Source organism: Myotis lucifugus, unplaced genomic scaffold (genome assembly GCF_000147115.1).
Source record: "Myotis lucifugus unplaced genomic scaffold, Myoluc2.0 scaffold_12, whole genome shotgun sequence".
Lineage (NCBI taxonomy): Eukaryota > Metazoa > Chordata > Mammalia > Chiroptera > Vespertilionidae > Myotis > Myotis lucifugus.
The window spans coordinates 7,966,495-7,987,004 of record NW_005871060.1 but is presented as its reverse complement, the minus strand read 5'-3'; the positions used below and the strand labels follow the sequence as shown (position 1 = coordinate 7,987,004).

Sequence of the window (20,510 nt, the reverse complement as noted above, 5' to 3'; positions counted from 1 at the left end):
TGAATCAAAATTATACCTTTGGGGTGGGGGGTTTCAGATCAGCAAAAATATATTTTTTAGTGTGCCGCAGAATTTTAGTAACTAGTTTATATGTGCCACGAGATGAAAAAGGCTAAAAATTGCTGGTGTAGAGGAAGGAGATAAACAGCTAACCCTTTTTCAATGGAGGGGAACAAAAGTATAAAAAAGAAAAGATAGGTGTGGGTTGCTCTTCTCCATGGGTAGTTAGGGAAGACAGTTGATAAGGGGATGACATCCAAGGAAAGACCTGAGAGGAGGAGGGATTGGGGAAAGTAATCAGAGTATAGAAAACAGCAAGGAGTTGAAAGTGGCCAGAATGGAAAATGTACTTGTGTAATGGCGGGGTGGAGGGGGAGGCAAAGGGTTGGTTATGGAGGGCCTTGGCAGGGAGAAGAAGTGGGGGGTGGGGAGGAGAAAGGGAGGGAGGGAATATGAAATCTCATGGAAGTAAACCATACCGTGTTTACAGCCCAGTATCCCAGAGTGAGTGGGATGCACAAATTAGTTTAGGCCTAATAGATTCTTAGAAATTTAAAACATTTTTTATGCAATCATTCAATCTATTGTTTAAATTAGTCTAGGGTCACTTAGTAAATTAGCAGTTATGATTAAAAGTGAAACTTAAGTTGACCCTTAAGGACTCCTTTAAACCACGTCTTGCATATGCAAATGAACCACTTTAAAGTAGTCACTTCCAATAAGAATTATTTTCTGATGTTTTCAAATGCCTTACAGCCTGCAGCATAAATTATCAAGCCCCTTTAAAGGTGGCAAGCATTTTCTGCCTCCCTCTCACCATTCAGGCTCCAGATCAAATGTCACCTCCTCTGAGAGACCTTTCCTGATCTCCCTCCCAGAAGTATCACCAACATCCAAGGAAACTCCTCCCCCACGCCGGTCACTATCACATCACCAAATGAATATTGTCTTATTGGTCATTGTTTCCCCAAATACCTAAAGCAGCACTAGGTACCCAGCCTGTGTTTGATAATTATGCACTGAATGGAGAATGGCAATTTTTGAAAATATCTCCAAGTCACCTGGAGCCAAGCCCAGAGAATCCTATATAATCCTATATAATAAAAGCATAATATGCAAATCGACTGAACAGCAGAACGAACGGTCGCTATGACACACACTGACCACCAGGGGGCAGACGTTCAACGCAGGAGCTGCCCCTTGGTGGTCAGTGCGTACCCACAGAAGGAGCGCTGCTCAACCAGAAGCTGGGCTCACGGCTGGCGAGCACAGTGGAGGTGGCGGGAGCCTCTTCCGCCACCTCCGCTGCAGGCAGGTGGTAAGGAGTGAGGGGTCCTGGACCGCGAGAGGGCAGAGGCCAGGCTGAGGATCCTCCCCGCCCCCACCCCCCAGTGCACAAATCTCGTGCACTGGGACTCTAGTAATATATATAACTGAAGTCAAAGGCACGTTAAAGAATGATGAGAAGACTTTCTTTTGTAGGACACACACAGGTTCATTTACTTAACACTTACCTATTATACAAAATTATTATTTTCCATTTTATTTGACCTTTGGTCTTAGACCAAGCATAGTGGTAGATATTATCCTAAAGGGGTGCTCCCAAAGTAAGTACAAGCCAGAGTTGCATCATTTGAAAGTATAGCTCCAAGGTGAATACTCTGAAGAGGATGATCCATCCAGCTCCTTAGCAGTATTTTTATAATTATTTAAAAGAGGCTTAGTTACACAGCCTTCAACATTATGCCTTCAACATTACTCAAATTTCAAGCATGAACTCATATACAATGTTAAGTCAAACATTGTCCTGCAAGAGATCCTAGAATATTATCTAGTAAAGTTTAAAGTTGAAGAGTTAAACTGACTATTCCAAGAGTCTATAATCCTACAGTAAGCTAGTCACAGCATAGTGTGGATGGGGGAAAAAGGTGATTCTACAATTGGGAGTTGTAGTGTTTTCTAAATGTTGGTTTAATGTCCCCTAGTGACTATAATTATGAAATAAGCAGCTTTTTAAAAAAAACAACATTGCACAGAATGATTCTTTTTGTTTGCTTCCATTTATGAACAGAAATCTTCAATACTCAATCCTACAAATTCTCATTTCCCGACAGCATGGCTAACATTAACATATTTAAAAGAAAAGCTACCTGCCTTATTCTCTTTTATTTTACACCCCTAACTCTCCTAACAAATCACTTCCCAATATATCTAGGTTACTAACATAGTTCTGAACAGCAGTAACCCTGGATCCTCAATCATTTGATCAGATAAGCTGAGGGTGAAAACAAGGTGTATCCTTTTCCAGCAACACCTGGTATTGAGTACTGGGCATTATTAGAACGGGGTCTCCACTTACACTCTGTGATGCTGAAGGTTGAATGTAGAACTACCAATGTGTGACTGATAGCACAAATGTTTGTTTCTTGTTTACGGGAGACGGGTGTGATCTCAGTGACAAATAATTCACAAGCTTTGCACATTAGGTGATTTCTAATCACTTCTTCCATAATATTTATCAGCAAATAGCACTCTACATTACAGCTGCCATTAAAATAAAGGATCCAGGCAAAACACTTTCACATAATATAAGCTAACATTTAAAGATAAGACAAAAAGAATACCTTAAAAAGGAGAGTTATGAACAATTTCCTTAGGCTAAATATAATTTAAATGAGCTGGTCCAAGTAAGTCACTTCTTCAGACTAAATTTTAGGACATTTCAGCAGACATGTGTCCTGATGTGATCATTTTATATCATAATAAACTGAAATAATGGGGCTTCCTTAATCCTTTGCCAACATTTAGTTTCAAAACCAATAATGTTTTGAATATAAAAGTTGAAAACTCGGGCTCATTTAAAAAGGCATCAGGCTCTTCTCAGCCTTTATTATCTTTGTACCATTTCTCATCACCAAACTTTCAAGATGATCCCAATGCCAGTCTTTTTTTTTCCTTCTTCTTCTTCCAATCCCAGTCTTTAAGTCTAGAATCTTCCTTGTTTCAAAAGAAACTTTCCATGTATGTAAATAAAACTGCAAACTGCTTATAACGGCTAAGTTCTGTCTCTTAGTCTAAATAAGCACTGACGATTTCTGAGAGAGATACAAGAAAAGTAAAGGACGGTACTTTCTAGTAAGGACTTGGCAATTTCAGGGCAGGGGTGGGAAGGGAGAAGAAAGTTAGCCACAATAATCTCTGGAGACTGCTTTATAGTTTCTTAAACATTAACAGATTATCCCTTCTGAAAGGCTGGCAAAAGAATTGATACCGGTAAACTGTATCTGGCTGCACAGAAAGGGAACTGCCCCCAATCATATAAAGGATCTAATGACTGTATTAAAAAAGGAAAGACGTACTTTCCCCTGAGAACTGCACAGACCTAAGCCTTAGGAAAGAAGAGGACTCCAAAGCCAGGCACCTCCTCCCCTAAACTGAGGGGAAATGGCACTGACATCCTAGCTAATCACTCCCCTGCAGAGCTTGGCAGAAGGAATTCATCATTTAAGAACTAACTAGAGCTTCAACCACAAAAAGTAAAAGCAATGGATTCTGCACATATTTGTTTCCCTCCTACATCCTCTACCACCAGGCTAGCTAGCACCAGCGCTCCTCCAAGGTCTGAACAGAGCGAAGTTAAGACAGGCTCCAGTTATTCTCCAGTGCTGGGCCCTTCTGTTTTCCTTCACACACCCTATTCCACTTTTCTAAGGAGTCTCAAGTACTAGTAACTCTGAAAGAAAGGGCATTATGACCTAGATTGACTTTTGAAACCAAAGTACAAATGACTCTGTAATTAACATTTCTTTCCTGACATTCAAAGTACATTAGACTATCTCCCAGGCGCTGTACTAGTATGTGTCACTCAAGCAGTTGAAGTGCATGTCAAAGAACCCTAACGCTGACACCAGATCAAATTAACCTGTGAGCACTAAGAGGTTTACTGTACTAAATCTGAAGCAATGACTGCACTTTACAAATTAATTGGGACACTGCTCACATGAAGTCTCCATAAATGTGATTCCTTTAACCTACAGGTACAATTCATTTGAGCACTTACCAATACCACCACCCCCACCCCACACCACTACAACCACACAGTCCCCCTCATCTACCCAGGCTCAGTACTAATTTCTCTCCTGGACCACTCTCCACCTCCTCTTTACCTCCACTAGGCCCTACTTTCATTTCTTCCCTAAGTCAATGAGGGTCGTGACAAAATGCTTTTCTAGTTAATTTTGTATATAGCAAATTAACATTTTTATTTAAAAAAAAACACACTACAAATATCACAAGAGATAAGTATACCTGTTAGAAACTTCCAGGCATCTCTGATTTCAGTGGTCTACCTCACTTATCAGAACTACCCATATCTCTGAGTAGCATTAAGTCCCCACCAACTACCTAAGCCCAGAAGCTGATGGAAACTGTGATGGGAGTCTGCTCCACCTGAAGCTATTTCTTAAGCCTAGATCTGCCTCATTTCTTCCTGTCCTCATAGGCCCAGGGACACAGCTGCTCTCTGCTGGTGCTGCTGCCTCCACTCACTCACTTTCTAGGAGAGCACCTCCCTTCTATTCTTACTGCCAAGTGAGACGCAAGCTCTTCAACTCCCCCTTTCTCACTGCCCCCCAAAGACACTGGCCAGGGCCTTTATGGTCTAAAGGGCTCTACTACCAGCTATTATAAAGAGCACAAGGTGTAAAAACCTTGGGGAAGATACAGAGTTATTGCAATTGTGAGCCTTGGAGCTGTGGTTTCTATCTTCTACCCAGCCATCAACTGGCTTAACAAACCTCCTTCTTTAAATGCAATTAATCTAGGAAAGTGATTCTAGACTTCAAAATTTGGGAGCGAAGAAATTTTTTTCTCTTTAAGAAAAAACAAAAAGGGAAAAAGGAAAAGGCAAAAAAGAAAAAAGGGGGAGAGAATAACTGACATATGAATCAATTTTCTTTTCTAGTAAAGGACAATAAAAACAAGCACAAAGTCACCACCTGCTAGTACCACAAGTGAAATAGATTTTTTATTACACACACACATAAATCCATCCCTTAAACTATAATAAATTTATTTTAAATATCTCATTATATTGTTCTTTTTTTCTTATTTTGCTATGGAGAAATGAAAACAAATTGCATAAAGTGAACAGTGGCAATTGGGAACGGTGATTTTACAGTTTTAAAAATATTCAATCCAGCCCTAACCGGTTTGGCTCAGTGGATGGAGCGTCGGCCTGCGGACTGAAAGGTCCCGGGTTCGACTCCGGTCAAGGGCATGTACCTGGGTTGCGGGCACATCCCAGTGGGAGATGTGCAGGAGGCAGCTGATCAATGTTTCTCTCTCATCGATGTTTCTAACTCTCTATCCCTCTCCCTTCCTCTCTGTAAAAAATCAATAAAATATATTTAAAAAAAAATTCAATCCACAGTAATCCCTGTTTCCAAAATATATGGAACAAATATTATGCCCAGAAAATAGCAGAAAGTGGGAGTCTGAACCTGAGACTAGCCACCCCACATCGTTAGTAACTGATTAGATACCTAAGGAGAGAAAGGCCTTCTCACTTGGTCCCCAAACACCACTTCTAGGTGTGTGAAAAGAAAGAACTATTAGTTCAATATCATCAAGAAATGACAAACTGGGTCAAAATGCTGATTTAAAAATCTTTATTATGTAGTTTAAACTGTTCCAAAAACCCAAAATATATCTGGACTTACGTGGCCTTAATAAAGCACAGCTGGGCAGTAGGGCTCATTCTGTAAAACTAGGCCAAAAAGGTGGCAGCAAATCTTAAATTGTGCACCCTCCCCCAAGATGTTTCCAAAAGCTAAAGCTACTTAAGACTAAAATTTATACAGCTAAAACCTTCTATTTTCCACAGTTAATATGTAAATTATGGCTCAAATGCCATTCTTGTGAGAAAACCCCTTATCAAACTCTGTTATGGTGCCTAACACTTCAACACAACTTAATCCAAATATAAATGTAGGTCATTTCTTCCCTCTACAATGCAGCAGTATTTTATGAACTTCATTATGTGAAAACAGGAAAAGAAAAAAAAAAATCCAAACAACAGATTTACATGGGAAATTACAATGTTGTATTAAAAACTTTTAATAAACAAAAGCATTTTACTTACGATGTTCCCTGCTGAGAATGAGGGCGGGTTTTTGAAGATGTATCATATTGTTCTATGGGGGAGGGGGAAAATGATTAGAGCAGCATTGTGACATATATTCATGAGATTTTTAGTTATAAATTCCCTTTTTTAGTGTCCCCCCCTCACCTTTTCACCTAAACACTCAGTATATTTAAATTCTGTCCACCAGGGTGCTAAACACTGCACTTGTCATGATCCCATCACTATTTATTTTACTTCTAGAGGGAGGGCTTGCTTGGAGTTAAAAACCCTTAAAGCAGTGGTTCTCAACCTTGGCTGCACATTAGAATCACCTGGGAACCTTTTTAAAATCCTGATTTCTGGGCCTCATCCTCCGGAAATTCTGTTTCTTTGTTATGGGATGGGGCCACAACATTAGTAACAAAGAATCAGAATTTCCAGAGGATGAGGCCCAGAAATAAGGATTTTAAAAAGATTCCCAGGTGATTCTAATGTGCAGCCAAGGTTGAGAACCACTGGCTTAAAGCGAAAGCACTCTGAAAAGCACTGCCTGCAGGAGGCCCTGCCACCCTGTCCGGGGGCAGAGGAAGGATGCCCAGAAGACTCTCCTGATGGGGGGTTCAGATGGAAGCACCAGGGCAGAGCTGCTCTCACCCCCCACCTGGTTTGACCTCAGGTATCTATCAGTCATCTGTCAGCACTCCACTTACAGCCTCTGTCCTTGGCCAAACCTCCCTCTCGTCCCTCCATTATTCAACATCCCCCACAATCTACATATTCACCAGCTATTTATAGAGTGTCTCATGGGTAAGATGTTCAGGGCACTTGACCCTGTCCTCAATGAGCTTACAGTTGACTGAGGGACATCAAACAGAGCACAAATACCTACAAGCCTAGGCAGTGTGAGATTAAGTACACAAATTGATCATAAAGTAATTGTCCCAGGAATTAAGAGAATGGCCCCTCGATTAATTAGAGGAGGCAAATGATTAAAGGAGGCAAAGGGAACCCCATGAACTGTGTCACTAAGGACGGGTGAGATGCTGACAGAATGACTCTGGCAGGAGGGTGAGGAAGATCTGCAAGCAGAGGAGGCACTGCCAACCAAGGTGCAGAGTGGAGGCGTAGCAGCGGCACAGATTTGGAAAGGGTGAGGCTGGGGTGAGAATCTGTGAAGAAGGACATGGAAAGACAGGTGGAAGTCAGGGTTTGGAGGGCTCTGAAGGCCAGGGTGGGAAGTTATAACTATTTGTTGGGCAATGAGACACCATCAAAGGTCTAAACAGGAATTTGATGCAGCTATTCCTCAGGAAAAGTATTCTGGAGGTGCAGCCCGGGCTAACCTAGAAGAGAGCAGGAAACGTCAACTGTTGAGGCAGCAAGCCAGTTAAGAGGCTGCTGATTCTGTCTGAGCATGAGGTAGAGGGACCTGAAACAGGACTCGAGTGGGTGGAAACAGGGATGCCTTTAGGCAAGAGTGAGTGGTATTTCTCACAAAGGTCATGTGGACCCCTGAATATTTGCAATTAATCACTTTATCCTCATGGTGGCAGCAGCTCTTACATAATATTTTTTAATTGCTCCCCCTTCCAGCTAGAAAGCCAGGACTACAAATGAGAGGGACTAGGGTCACCCTCTGACCACGCGCAGGGACTCCTGCTCAATCGTCCTGACTGGCCCTCAGCCACACGAGGCTCTGTTATCCGCAGGCAGATATGTTCCCACATGTGGATGTGAACACACGAGTAAAGTCCCTACACTTCATTCTCTGAACTCTACAAAACCGTAAGATCCCTTTCAAGACGTTTCAATTCTCTTCCTGGGCATAAATATATGTCAAACTTTACCTTTCTGAAAGCTATATCCATATAAACTCTACTCCCTCTTCATCCAACACACAACTAGACCCCTTTAGGGTCCAACCAGGCCCCACATAGACCACATCCTCCCAAAGGTAAACTAGGTTCCACAGAACACCCACAGACAAGTGGTGGCAACAAGTAAGACCCCAAGGTAACTCCTGAAGGGTGAGCCAAGACCTACAGGAGACCTGCCAGTCTGAAAACTTCTCATCAGAGAAACAAAGAATGAGCCCGCATGAGTCCACAGGCCGAGAGGACACCCATACCTGGACAACAAAGCACTTAGCAGTCCATCTTCAACTCTATTGCTAAAAGGGGAAATCCATTTAAAGGATGAGTAGGCCTTTCTAAACCAGGAGCTAGCCATCAAGCTGTGAGTAAACCAGTAGGAGGCACAGAATTTGCATGGCTAGCAGCCCAGCAAGTACGGGTACAGGAGCACTGGCAATCCTGTCCACAGCTGAGCTGGCGGCCCACCTGCAGTCCCGCGCCACTCCACCAGCTAGCTATCTCTGCCTCAGCTGCCAAGATGCTGAGAAAAAAGATTTTCCAATCTCCCCAAGCAGCCATCGATTTCTGTCCATTTTACCTTGCTAGTTTATATAACACTGTGACAAGATGGTCAGTTTTTTGTAAGACCTTATTTAGTATCTCTAGTGCAGGGGACAGCAAACTTTTTCTGTAAAGGTCAGACGTATATTTTATACTTTGCACGCTACACCTTGTGGCTTAATAATAAGCAGGCACGGCTGTGTCCTAATAAAACTTTCTGTACAAAAACCAGCTGCAGAACAGGTTGTGTTTGTAGGCTGCAGTTTTCCCAGCCCTGCTCTAGAGGAAGGATGCTCTGTTTCTTGCTTTTCTCATCTTTTTACTTTCCTCACATCCAATTTAAATGGTAGAATAACCAAGAGGGGAAAATGCAAGTGATGAAAAAGAATGAGGTGGAAAAGATGAAGGAAGAGTCACCTCCACGGAACATCTACCTCAGAGCTCCCTCTCCCGACACACAACCTACTGTGGTCCCCATTCTTTGAAGACTAAAACTTTAGAACTTGGGCACCTACTACACAGTATTAATGAACTAAATGATTGCAAATACCCTAGTCAATTTTGTAAGGTATGAAATGCCTTGCATGTATTTGGGACAAAAAGAATTTATCAAAATTACTGATGAAGAGAAGAGATGGATAAAGTTAGCTTTTTTCCGTTTCTCCCTAAATTTTCAAGTATTTACAATCCATAAAAGGGGTTAAAAAATTAATTATATGGCAAATACATATAGAGGGGCTAAAGAAACTGTGTGCTGTATTCTTTATAACAATTTCTTACTTTTGTATAAAGAAATACAAGAATCACACAAAATATCCCAACCTGGTCTTATACAGGGGTGAGCAAAACTAGGGTTACAGTTGTTCGCATGGAAAGACATGCAGATTATGAGTATTACAATAGCTTTATCAAATCAAAAGAGTATCATTCACAACTACAAACCTATATTTGCCCACCCTTGTATACAATTCCTGGATTATAATGCTTGAGAATCTTATTCAAGATATTGATAACGTGCCACGAAATACCAAATTATATCTGTTAAGGACTTTACTAAAACAGCTCCATGAACTCTTTGCAACAATCTGAAATTCCACCTAAAGAGCAGCTTTATATTGGTCTTGCGTTCCCATTCTTTCAACACAGGAAGCCCTCATTAATGTTTTTTCCTTCCTTTAATATCAAAACAGTAAGAACCAAGCTTTGTTCTCCAGTGCAATAATCAGTTCCACATATTTACTTACTTTGGTTTTGGGTTGCAGAACTGATGTGTTGAGAATCCTATAAAGAAAAAGAAAAATCTCCAGTTAAGGTTTATAAAATTAAGGTTGCATCATGGCTAAATCTATTAACTACTGATAAGTCTAATTTTTATACAAAATAGGTTTTATTGCTTCTCTTCTTTACTAGAATTTATTTTTCCTTTAGTATTGAGCAAAGATTTAAAAAAACAACCAAAATGTATATAGTATTTTACTTTAAACATGAATCATCTTTTTAAAAAACTATCATTAGAAAATATGTCAAGTATCAAATGTGGCAAATACTAATTTGAGAAGACATAACCTCTTTTGAAAACAATACCATGGAAAGGAATGGCTATAATATATTTACAATGTGCATGCATATATCAGGTTAGACAGAACACAGATCTGAAGATATTTCTAGATTCTGAAGGCTATCCTAAAGTACAACCCCCCCAAAGAAAAATGGTAGTATTTTAATTTTATTTCACTGTTCATAAATACTGCAACAGAAACATATGTCAGCTGTTGATTTGCTTGTTCTGAAACCAGCACAAGTGTAGCAGATCACGTTAAACTTTAAGAAAAGTTAAGAAACGTGAGTAGTGTAAGATGCATGTATGTGTGTAAATGTATGTATCTCCATTCTAAACTAGGAACCAGACAACCCACCTCACTTATTTCCTGTGCCCCTGTTTTCCCATCTCTAGGTAATGACCCTCAAATGAGAGGACTTACTGGAAAGCACTGAATGCTTTCATAAGCTACAAAACCCTATACAACCCAATAAAAAAATTACTGACATACTTTGGATAAGAAAGTGTTTGAATACATTATGAAGCACTTTAGAAGTAAAATTAATTGTAATTTTAACGTAATTGCCAAAGAGTTCAACAAGCAGCAGTTGACTAATCTGGCTCACAGCAATCCTCAGATGGCACTATGGGTGCAGTGCCCGCGACACTGAGGGCGTTACCTTGGTGGGAAAGGGGAATTTGGAGGGCTCAGCTGTACTGGGCGTATGTATTGCTGTCAGAGGAGGTGGCCACGAATGGGTCATTTCCTGAAAAGAGATTTGGGGAGGGAAGAAAAAGCCAATTATAAATAGAACACATTGCTACTGAAGTTAATTTTTTAAACAATGCAGGGTGGATTGATGGTAAATGAAAAAGTCAAACTAAAGGTTATTTCATTTCCTTTTAAAAAATCTCCTACTTAATGGGCTATGTTCAAAAGCTGAAGATCTCCAACTTACAAAACTGAAGAGAAAAAAAATCAGTATGAAGGAGAAAAACAAGAGCATAGAACAGCAATGGTCTTAACACTGAATACGGTAAAGCGTACACACGGGTGTAGGTATTACCAGAGCTTATGTAACTGTGAAAGCGGAGCCTGCTCAATGCTTTCTTTCTCCCTCAGCTTCTTTATTGCATTTCCTGGAATTATTTAAGTTCAAAGGAAGAAGAATTTTCCTGTTTGACTTAAGCAAACAAGTAATTTAGGTCACTTGTTCCTCTTGGGAGAGTTTTAATGGATTTGACCCTTCCCTGATACACACTATTAGTACATAAGAACAGTGTGGAGGAGAGAGCCTTAAAAAATTACCTCCCTTTCCACGAACAGAAGTTTAATTTCTATTTACTCTTCATAGAGGCAAGGTTTCTAAATCTTACAAATGAATACATTTACCTTGACATGAATTCTTTTTTCTAAGCACATTCATGAATTATATTTTACTCTGCTAAAAACAGTGTCAGCTTAAAGGTGTCCAATCACAAATATGTACGTGTACACACACACACACACACACACACACACACACACACACACACTTTATCAGAGCTAAAGTGGCTGGGGGATCACTAACTGCAACCTTCTCTTTACCAATGAGAAAACGGAGCTCCCAAATGACTGAAAGGAAGCCAGTGGCTGACAGCACCGGGTATGGGCCTCTTGCCTTCCCCGTCTAAAAGAAAAAAACCAATTCCCACATTTTGGGGCAAGAGCAGAGTGGACTTTTTGAACACTTGTGACAATCCAACATGGAGTCACTATCAGCCATGCCAGTTATGACAAGTGCTATGTCGACTGAGGTGATCCGGGGAACAGGGACGGCCAAAACCACAAGTCTGGACACTGGGATAAGGCCTTCATATGAATACTGATATGGAGTGGGACCTCTGCCCATTGAGGCTGTAAGAACTCAGAGCTCCGACCTCCAGGCGCTTGATGTACCAGTCACGCCCGGAGCCCTGCCGGACTCCCACTCCATCTGACAGGTGCACCCCTGTGGCTGCCTGTTTTGAGACCTACATGCACCTCTCCACTGCAGACACCGCCAGTGAGCGGGACTTTGCACTGGATGCTGGCTCTGCTCACTTCTACCTGCTTGTAACTGCTGGCTTATTGGGGAGGTCTCCCTAGTAAACTTGTCATTGTGGAAAAACACAAGCATATTTGAGTGACTCCTTTAGAGGATGCTCCCTTGCTCATGTCATCATGTGTGTCAGACCTGCTTGGCAAACTGGCTTACGGAGTGACAGGCAACCCTCTACCAACAAGCTGACCACCCCAGACCAGGCTGTAATACCTCCTCCTTTGCATAACACATCGTGTACTGTAACACTTCATTCTTTTCAAAGTGCTGACCAACCTCTCTGACCACAGAATCCCCCACTGATCCTCACCACAGCTGAACATGGTGCGCTAATACAGCTGTCGCCAACCGGTGGTTCGCAGACCACTGGTGGTCCGTGAGGTCCGAGAGGTTGGCGACCGCTGCTCTAGTAGGTTATTTCCAATCCCAAACTTGGTTCGCATCTCCTCTGGCCTGTCCCTGCAGCCTCCCTCTGGGTCGCTACAGCCCCAGAATTGACAGAAATGGCCTGGCACAGTAATAAGCAGCGTAATTGATGTTGACTTACCCTTAACAGCCAGGTGAGCCTGCATTCTTGGAGCTCTCTGAGCCTCAGATGTCAATAACAGGTAGACTAAAACCACTTATTTTTCAAAGTGTTATGGGTAACTTATGTAAAATGCTTGGATACATAGTGCATAGAAAGAACTTAAAAAATTAAAAGCATTACAACTTTTAATTAATAGTCTAGCTTTTGAAGAACTTCACCAAAATACTGCACCCACGAGAGCTCCTTACTGTTTTATTTATTTGACTATACTTTAAGCTATGGGACCATTATAACACTACAATGTAAAATATAATAATTAATTGAGAAGTTGTTTGAAAGTACCATCCTTAAGTTTTCCAAGAATCTCTTTAGAATTCCAAGAATTTCTTTAGAATTTATTTAAAATTCCAATTTCTTTAGAATTCCAATCTATGATGGTTAATCACCAATTATTCCCAGAAAACATCCATTGTATTGTCACTGCCTAAGGCTGCCCTGGCTACTGAATTAGGCAGTTGGAATGTGTGGTTTGCTGAAAGAATGTATGCACTGCCCTGAATGCCTAGCTCGGGAGAGGGACTTAGGCCTTAAGAGAACTGGGGCCATGAGAGGAAGCTGCCCAGAATCACAAGATCACAAATTTGCCCAGCCTTAGCATGACTTATCACATCAGTGGGGGTAAAATACTTGGCACTGTTTCAGTCCTGGCCTTCTGGGCGACACCGCTGCCGTCTCCGCTCTACACGCCACCTCCCTCATTTTGCTCTAGACCAGGGGTGGGCAAACTTTTTGACTCGAGGGCCACAATGGGTTCTTAAACTGGACCGGAGGGCCAGAACAAAAGCATGGATGGAGTGTTTGTGTGAACTAATATAAATTCAAAGTAAACATCATTACATAAAAGGGGATGGTCTTTTTTTTTTTTTTTTTTTTTAGTTTTATTCATTTGCCCACGGCTGCTCCAGACACACTGTCTATTTCTTCCTGTTTTGTAACACACCAACCTGTTCCCATCTCAAGGTTTTTGCACTCTTTCCTCTGCCTAGTTATCTGTGCATTTGCCTGCTACAGGACTAATACCACTTATCACTACCTAGAATTTTATTATATATTCATCTTCCCCACTATGACCTCCATGAGAACAAGGACTTTTATTCCTATGGCATCCCCAATGCCTAAAAAGTATTTGAAGATTAATAGACATTTGCTGAGTAAATGAACGAACGAACAAACAAATAGTGTTACCACTCACTGTGCCAATGTCAATGGAATGCTGCACTAACGTAAGTACTACAAGTACTGCACTATTCCCCCAAGAGGCTATGCAAACCTGAGCTATTTCCATTCACCCACTAAGGCACATTGCACATGGACCCTTGTACATGACCAGTTCCTGGTTTCTAGCAGAGTCTGTCTGCTATGTTCTTACCCCCTTTAAAACTGTATATTTGTATCTCACTGAAAATACAAATATGAGGTGTCACCTATGAACCACCAAGAGGTGCAGACCAAACAGCTGGTGGCTCCCTGACTGCATCCATTCAGGGAGTTCCCCTGAAAGTAGGCAACTCTCCTGGGTGCTCATGGACAACCAGCAAAACTGGAGAGAAGAGGTCTCAAAACTCTGGTCCACAAGCCTTGCAGTTTGAAGACTTCATTTTTATTAATAAAATCTGTCAGAGTTCAATAATATTCCTAGCGTCCCTCTGTTACTGCTCTGGTTAATTTTGCTTTTGGAGATGTTTGGGGTTGGAGGTGGGGCTATTTAAAGGGGTTTGGAATGGCAACTTTTCACAAAGTCAATGGATATTGCCTGCCTACCTAAATATTTCTTCAAGTGAGAAACAGTAACAATGAACTCACCTTCAGAATCTCTTCAACACAATGGACTTCATTGGAGTAGGTCTGCTGAAAGTGAATGGGAAAAAGAAAAAGTTAGTACACACAAACAAAACACAACTGGAGTATTAGGTGTAGGTATTAACACAGCAACTCTCTCTTAAGTAGGATCACCTCAGGCCTACCTTTTACTAGGGAAATATTAGGAACTACACATTCTGGATGAAATAAGACAAAAGAGATTAACCTGACTTAATCATGGGGTACTAATTATGGCCTCCAGGTCAAAACTTTTCAATGGAAAATGTATAAAGAAAATTAGTATATTCTTAAATCTAGGGGAATAACGGATATAACAAAAGTAGAGGCAGAAAGAGATAAAAGCAGTGTCAGTTTGCTCCTTCATAGCAACATCTGTCTAGTGAGCCAAGCTATATTAACAGGAGGATGTAGATGATCCCACATTAGTATACGCCCACACAGTCAGGAGGCCAACCTCCAATTAAGGATAGATTTTTTGGAAATATTTTAACCTGCCAAAAATTCATTTTAAAGCTAAATGTCTCACCCTAGCTGGTTTGGCTCAGTGGATAGAGCGTCGGCCTGCGGACCAAAGGATCCCAGGTTCTATTCCAGTCATGGGCACATGCCCGGGTTGTGGGCTCAATCCCCAGTGGGGGGCATGCATCAGACAGTGATTCTCTCTCATCATTGATGTTTCTATCTCGCTCTCCCTCTCCCTTCCTCTCTGATATCAATAAAAAAAAATATTTTTTAAAAAGCTGAATGTCTCTAGCCCTACTTCAAGTCAGCATTTTGACTTTTTATATGCATGTTATATACACATATACACACAAATATGTATGTACATACAAACACACACATATAGTATTTCCCCAGAGAAAGACCGTAAGGAGAGAGATTACCTAGTGTCTTGGAGAAAAGATCCACTACTTATATCTCTTCTTTATTCCCAGCTAAACAAACGGTGGCTGCTGCTGGTAGTACCACCACACAGACAATGTCTAGGAAATATCATTTTACAGTCTTTATATTTTTAAGTGCAGAGTAAATGGAAAAGTTAAATATACAAAAAAAAAACAACAAAAAAAACAACCCCAAACCAAACCTTTCCTTAACCAGAGACATGAAACAAAACCCATGACTTCATGGTTTTCAAAGGAACAGTAACTTCTGATGTGTGTCAATTCCTAGCCAAGTGCCCTGGGCAAGTTCCATACAACACAGCCCCTCCCATTGCTGTCACTGTGTGCAGAAAGCGCTGGTCTGCTAGGCAGTTGGGTGCAGTATCTGACTCACAGCTAGAGGAGACAGAAAAGAGCTCTTTTCCTGGCTCTTGTTCCTAATTTGAGTGCAATTTAATACAGCACTGGCTGCTAGTGCCTGAATTAGAGTTTTATAAACCCATTTCCCTCATTCCAGTTTATTCTAAGGAAGAAGGAAAGAGAGAAAAAGAAAAGAACACACAACATTCACAGTGTTCAGGAATTGAATCTAATGGGCATGTCAAAATTCAAATGCGATCTGACCTGCCTGGGTTAGATTTTAAAGCATGTATATTATGATATGGAATGGGTTTAATTGGAATGTTGTTGTTAGTTTTGAGGTAGGGTCTGGAAATTAGAATATGACCAAAATATCATGGATATCCTTTTTATCTGCTGGTCCCACCTGACCTGCCTTCAGACATTACTTCATGTCAACAAATAGACCTGCTCACCCACTTTATTTTCAAAACCATTAAGGGAAGGCTGAGAACCGAATCAAGCATTAGCAACCAAACATTTTAGCAAAACAAGTGCTGTTTTGACCTAAAGGTCAAATGTAACTATATTCTATGGCCTCAATTTTTCACATGCATCATTAGGAAAACTAATAATTTGAAGTTGAAGGTGAATTAATAGAACAGAGCATCTGACTGCACTGACTAGTCCCCTCATCTTACCTGTTGCTGGAATAAGAAGGGGAATCTAATTAAAATATGCGGCAATCAAGGTTGCAGGCTCGATCCCCCATCAGGGCACATACAAGAACCAACCAATGAATGCAAAATTAGTGGAATAACAAATCTCTCTCTCAAATCAATTTTTAAAAATTAATTTTTGAAAACTCTGGCAATCAATGAAAAAGTCAAGCATGTTGGAATTAGGGCAAAAAAGATTTGCTCGTGCCAAAACCGGTTTGGCTCAGTGGATAGAGCGTTGGCTGCGGACTCAAGGGTCCCAGGTTCGATTCCGGTCAAGGGCATGTACGTGGGTTGCGGGCACATCCCCAGTAGGGGGTGTGCAGGAGGCGGCTGATCAATGTTTCTCTCTCATCGATGTTTCTAACTCTCTATCTCTCTCCCTTCCTCTCTGTAAAAAATCAATAAAATATATTAATAAAAAAAAAAAGATTTGCTCGTTGCTTCCAACAGAATGAAGTAAAAAAGCTACAACTTCAGGACATTACAAAACTTTCTAATCTTCATAATTACTCCAGTGGTCAACACATAGCCAAGATGTTTCATATCATTAAAAGATTCACTTTTTGACTAAATTTTTATTACATGAGATGAACCAAAAATGAAGAAATTTTTCTATGGCTTAGTGCTTATTAGTATCAGGATATATTGCTCAACAGTCACCATATAACCCATTAAAAATTCTAAATAAGTTCTTAGGTTCAAGCATTAATTGGTTAATTTACTGTAAACATTCCTATGAGGTCCATTATGGAAGTGGGAGTGTTTCAAAAGGGTTTGGGGATACCATTTCAAATACCTGAGATTTTATCATATTTACAGGTCTCTAAGCAGCACTATTTATAATGGCAAATAACCGGAAATGATCAATAACCAACAAAAGGAGTCCAGCTAAAGATCTTGACATTACACCCAGCAGCATGCTGTGCAGACTTCAAATAATAATGTCAATATGTATGTTTGCATGGGACAATGCTAAAATATGTATTTAACTTTTTCTTCAGAAAATTCATACTTAAGAGAAAAATTAAAAAATAGTAAAACGAATTTCCACAAACCCTTCACTTGAATTCCCCAAATGTTGGCATTCTACCATGTTTGCTTTATAGTTTTCTCTACCGGCCCCATCTACACTGAACCGTTTGAAGTAAGTTAGAGAATTAGAGGTAATGCCCCTGTACAAGATACATTTTAAAACTGCACTTAAAAGAGGGGCGGTAAGAAGTAGGAGCTCATTTTATGTTCCATCTACCTGAGATTCATAGCTCTACTCCTCCCCCAATCAATTCAGAGGATGAAACTAGAATATAGGTATTTCAGATGTGTTTGCAGAGAAAGATCTGGAAGGACAGGCTGCCTTGTTTGATCAAGTACACCTTGGCACCTCCAAGTCTGCCACTGGGAGGAGACGTTCCAAAAAGGGAGGGGTGGATCAACACATAATCCCTTTGTAAAATCCACTTTCCCCACTGGCTCTCCAGCTCAGTGCTGCCATTCCCACTCAGGCTCCCCCTTTAACACTGAGGCCAAAGAACAAAGAGTCAGTCTCCTTGAAGCACAGCTGAGTTTAGGCTCAAGATCTTCAGGTAAAATGTCCTCAAAGAATAAGAGATGATAAAAAGCAGCAATAAAAACCTATGCTACTTGCATGAATCAGAAGGCTCTAGTTGGCAGGGCACTTACAACTACAAATGCCACTGTTGTCTCCCACCCTCAGTGTCTAGGTTCCTAAAGGAGACAGCGCTCCCCTCCTGGGGTCCTGTGTGTAGATCTCACTTCCTTATGGCTACACAATGTCATTCCAAGAGGAGTGAGGAATCAGACCAAGGCCAGCATTGCTGCCTTTTCGGGTCTGAAGTTTCTGTACTAAGTGAGGTTTCCTCACTTCCCCAGTAGGGTATGGCCTTAACACAAGAACCATAATTCTATTCAATTTTTTAAAATAATAGCAGTGGCCCTGGCTAGGTAGCTCAATTGGTTAGAGTGTTGTCCTGATACACCAGGTTGTGGGTTTGATCCCTGATCAGGGCACATATAAAAATCAACCTATGAATGCATAAATAAGTGGATTGAACACATACTGTACTTCATATTGCATTCAACTCTTTCCATACTATTATTTCCTCCATTTGGTATCATCTATTGTAAGATGCAACTTCACTAGCTTGGCAGGGGGAGAAAGCTACTGCAGCAAAGGCACCCATCACTCTATAGACATCCCTCAAGTACAGAAACTTCAGACCTGAAAAGGCAGCAATGCTGGCCTTGGTCTGATTCCTCACTCCTCTAGGAATGACACTGTGTAATCATAGGGAAGTGCACTGATACCAAAATAAGATATGTTAGTAAATGTCTTCTAAGCGTGACAGGTTTGTTTTAATAAGCTAAAAAGAGCCGGATGGAAGAAACAGACCTCACCACTGAGACCAGGAGGCTCTCGCAATACTGTGCTTTAAGTCTCTCAAGTTTCAACAGAGCAGCACTTTTATAACAATGCGATTCTCAAAAAGGCTTAGTTATCACTAACCAGGAACTGCAGGGAGCACAAAGGCAGCACGTTGAGGAAGGAAGCCAGCAGATCTTCGATTCTAGTTCTGGCTCTGCAATCCTGGATAAGATTCAACTTGTTTGGGACTACTTCCTCATGGTGATGAAGGCACATTACCAGCCCGCATGGCTTCACAGGGCTGGTATGAAGGTCAAGCATGACACTTGAGCCTTCCCTGAGTCCCTCCCTCCTGAAACCACACGTGCTCCACAGCTGCACACACTTTCCTGTCAATGCACCCCATGTTTTATCTCTGTGCTTCCAGATTACAAGTTCTGTAGAAGCAGGGAACCGTTCCGCCTTGTTGAATCACCAAGTGCACGCTACTTGCTGGTATGTGTTCAGTCTCAGAACTCAGAATACGAAAATAAGTTTCTAATTCCAATTTTTAGAGCTTCAAAGACTTACTAAACACTGTTGCTTGTCTGAATTATAAGTCTACATTTTAATTAACAAACCACATGGAAATAAGCATACTAGGGACAAAGAGGAAATTGTTTTTGTTTTCTCCTTAAAAACATTAAAATACTCTTAGAAACTATTTTCACCTATCAGATTGGCAAAACAAAAAACAAAGGACTGACAATACTGTGTCTATGAGAGAGATGAAGGGAAACAGGCACTGGACACTGGGGTTGGTGGGAGGGTCAAGTGGCACAACTTCTGAAGAGAGCAATTTGGCAACAGTCACCAAATTCTAATTTCTCATACTCTGACCCAGCAATCTCACTTCTAACACCAACTCCTACATATACAAGAAGACTTGTGCACAAGTTGTTCACTTCAGCCTTGTTTGCAAATAGGAAGATACTGGAAACTATCTAAATGCCCATCTAGCCCTAGTTGGTTTGGCTCAGTGGATAGAGCGTCGGCCTGTGGACTGAAGAGTCCCAGGTTCGATTCCAATCAAGGGCACATGTCCGGTTTGGGGGCTCGATCCCCAGTAAGGGGTGTGCAGGAGGCAGCCGATCAATGATTCTCTCTCATCACTGATGTTTCTCTCTCCCCCTCCCTCCCTCCCTACCTCCCTCTCTCTCTGCCTTCCTCTCTGAAATCAATAAAAATATATTTTAAAATCCTATATAATAAAGAGGTAATAAGCAAATTGGCCATCACTCCAACACACAAGATGGCCGGCAGGAGAGGGCAGTTGTGGGCAATCAGGCCGGCAGGAGAGGGCAGTTGTGGGCAATCAGGCCAGCAGGGGAGGGCAGTTGTGGGTGACCAGGCCTGCAGGGGAGGGCAGTGGGGGTGACTAGGCCGGCAGGGGAGGGCAGTTAGGGGTGACCAGGCCGGCAGGGGAGGGCAGTTAGGGGCGACCAGGATGGCAAGGGAGGGCAGTTAGGGGTGCCCGGGCCAGCAGGGGAAAGCAGTTGAGGGAGACCAGGCTTGCAGGGGAGGGCAGTTGGGGGCAATCCGGCTGGCAGGGGAGGGAAGTTAGGGGCAATTGG

At 41.5% G+C, this 20,510-nt stretch overlaps 1 protein-coding gene across 10 annotated transcripts in view; it reads right to left on the bottom strand.

Moving 5' to 3' along the window:
* AFF1 (AF4/FMR2 family member 1) overlaps window positions 1–20,510 on the bottom strand; it is a 195,769-nt gene that overhangs the window by 37,533 nt on the left and 137,726 nt on the right. For 6 of the 10 annotated variants that reach the window (XM_014452055.2, XM_023750407.1, XM_023750410.1 and 3 more), the window contains 4 exons: window positions 14,552–14,596; window positions 10,759–10,845; window positions 9,783–9,819; window positions 6,143–6,194 (listed from right to left, as the gene is read on the bottom strand). In XM_014452055.2, the coding sequence (XP_014307541.1) occupies window positions 6,143–6,194; window positions 9,783–9,819; window positions 10,759–10,845; window positions 14,552–14,596 (221 nt within the window). The remainder of the gene's footprint in view (window positions 1–6,142; window positions 6,195–9,782; window positions 9,820–10,758; window positions 10,846–14,551; window positions 14,597–20,510) is intronic. The other 4 variants (XM_014452056.2, XM_023750411.1, XM_023750404.1 and 1 more) reach the window with 3 other exon arrangements.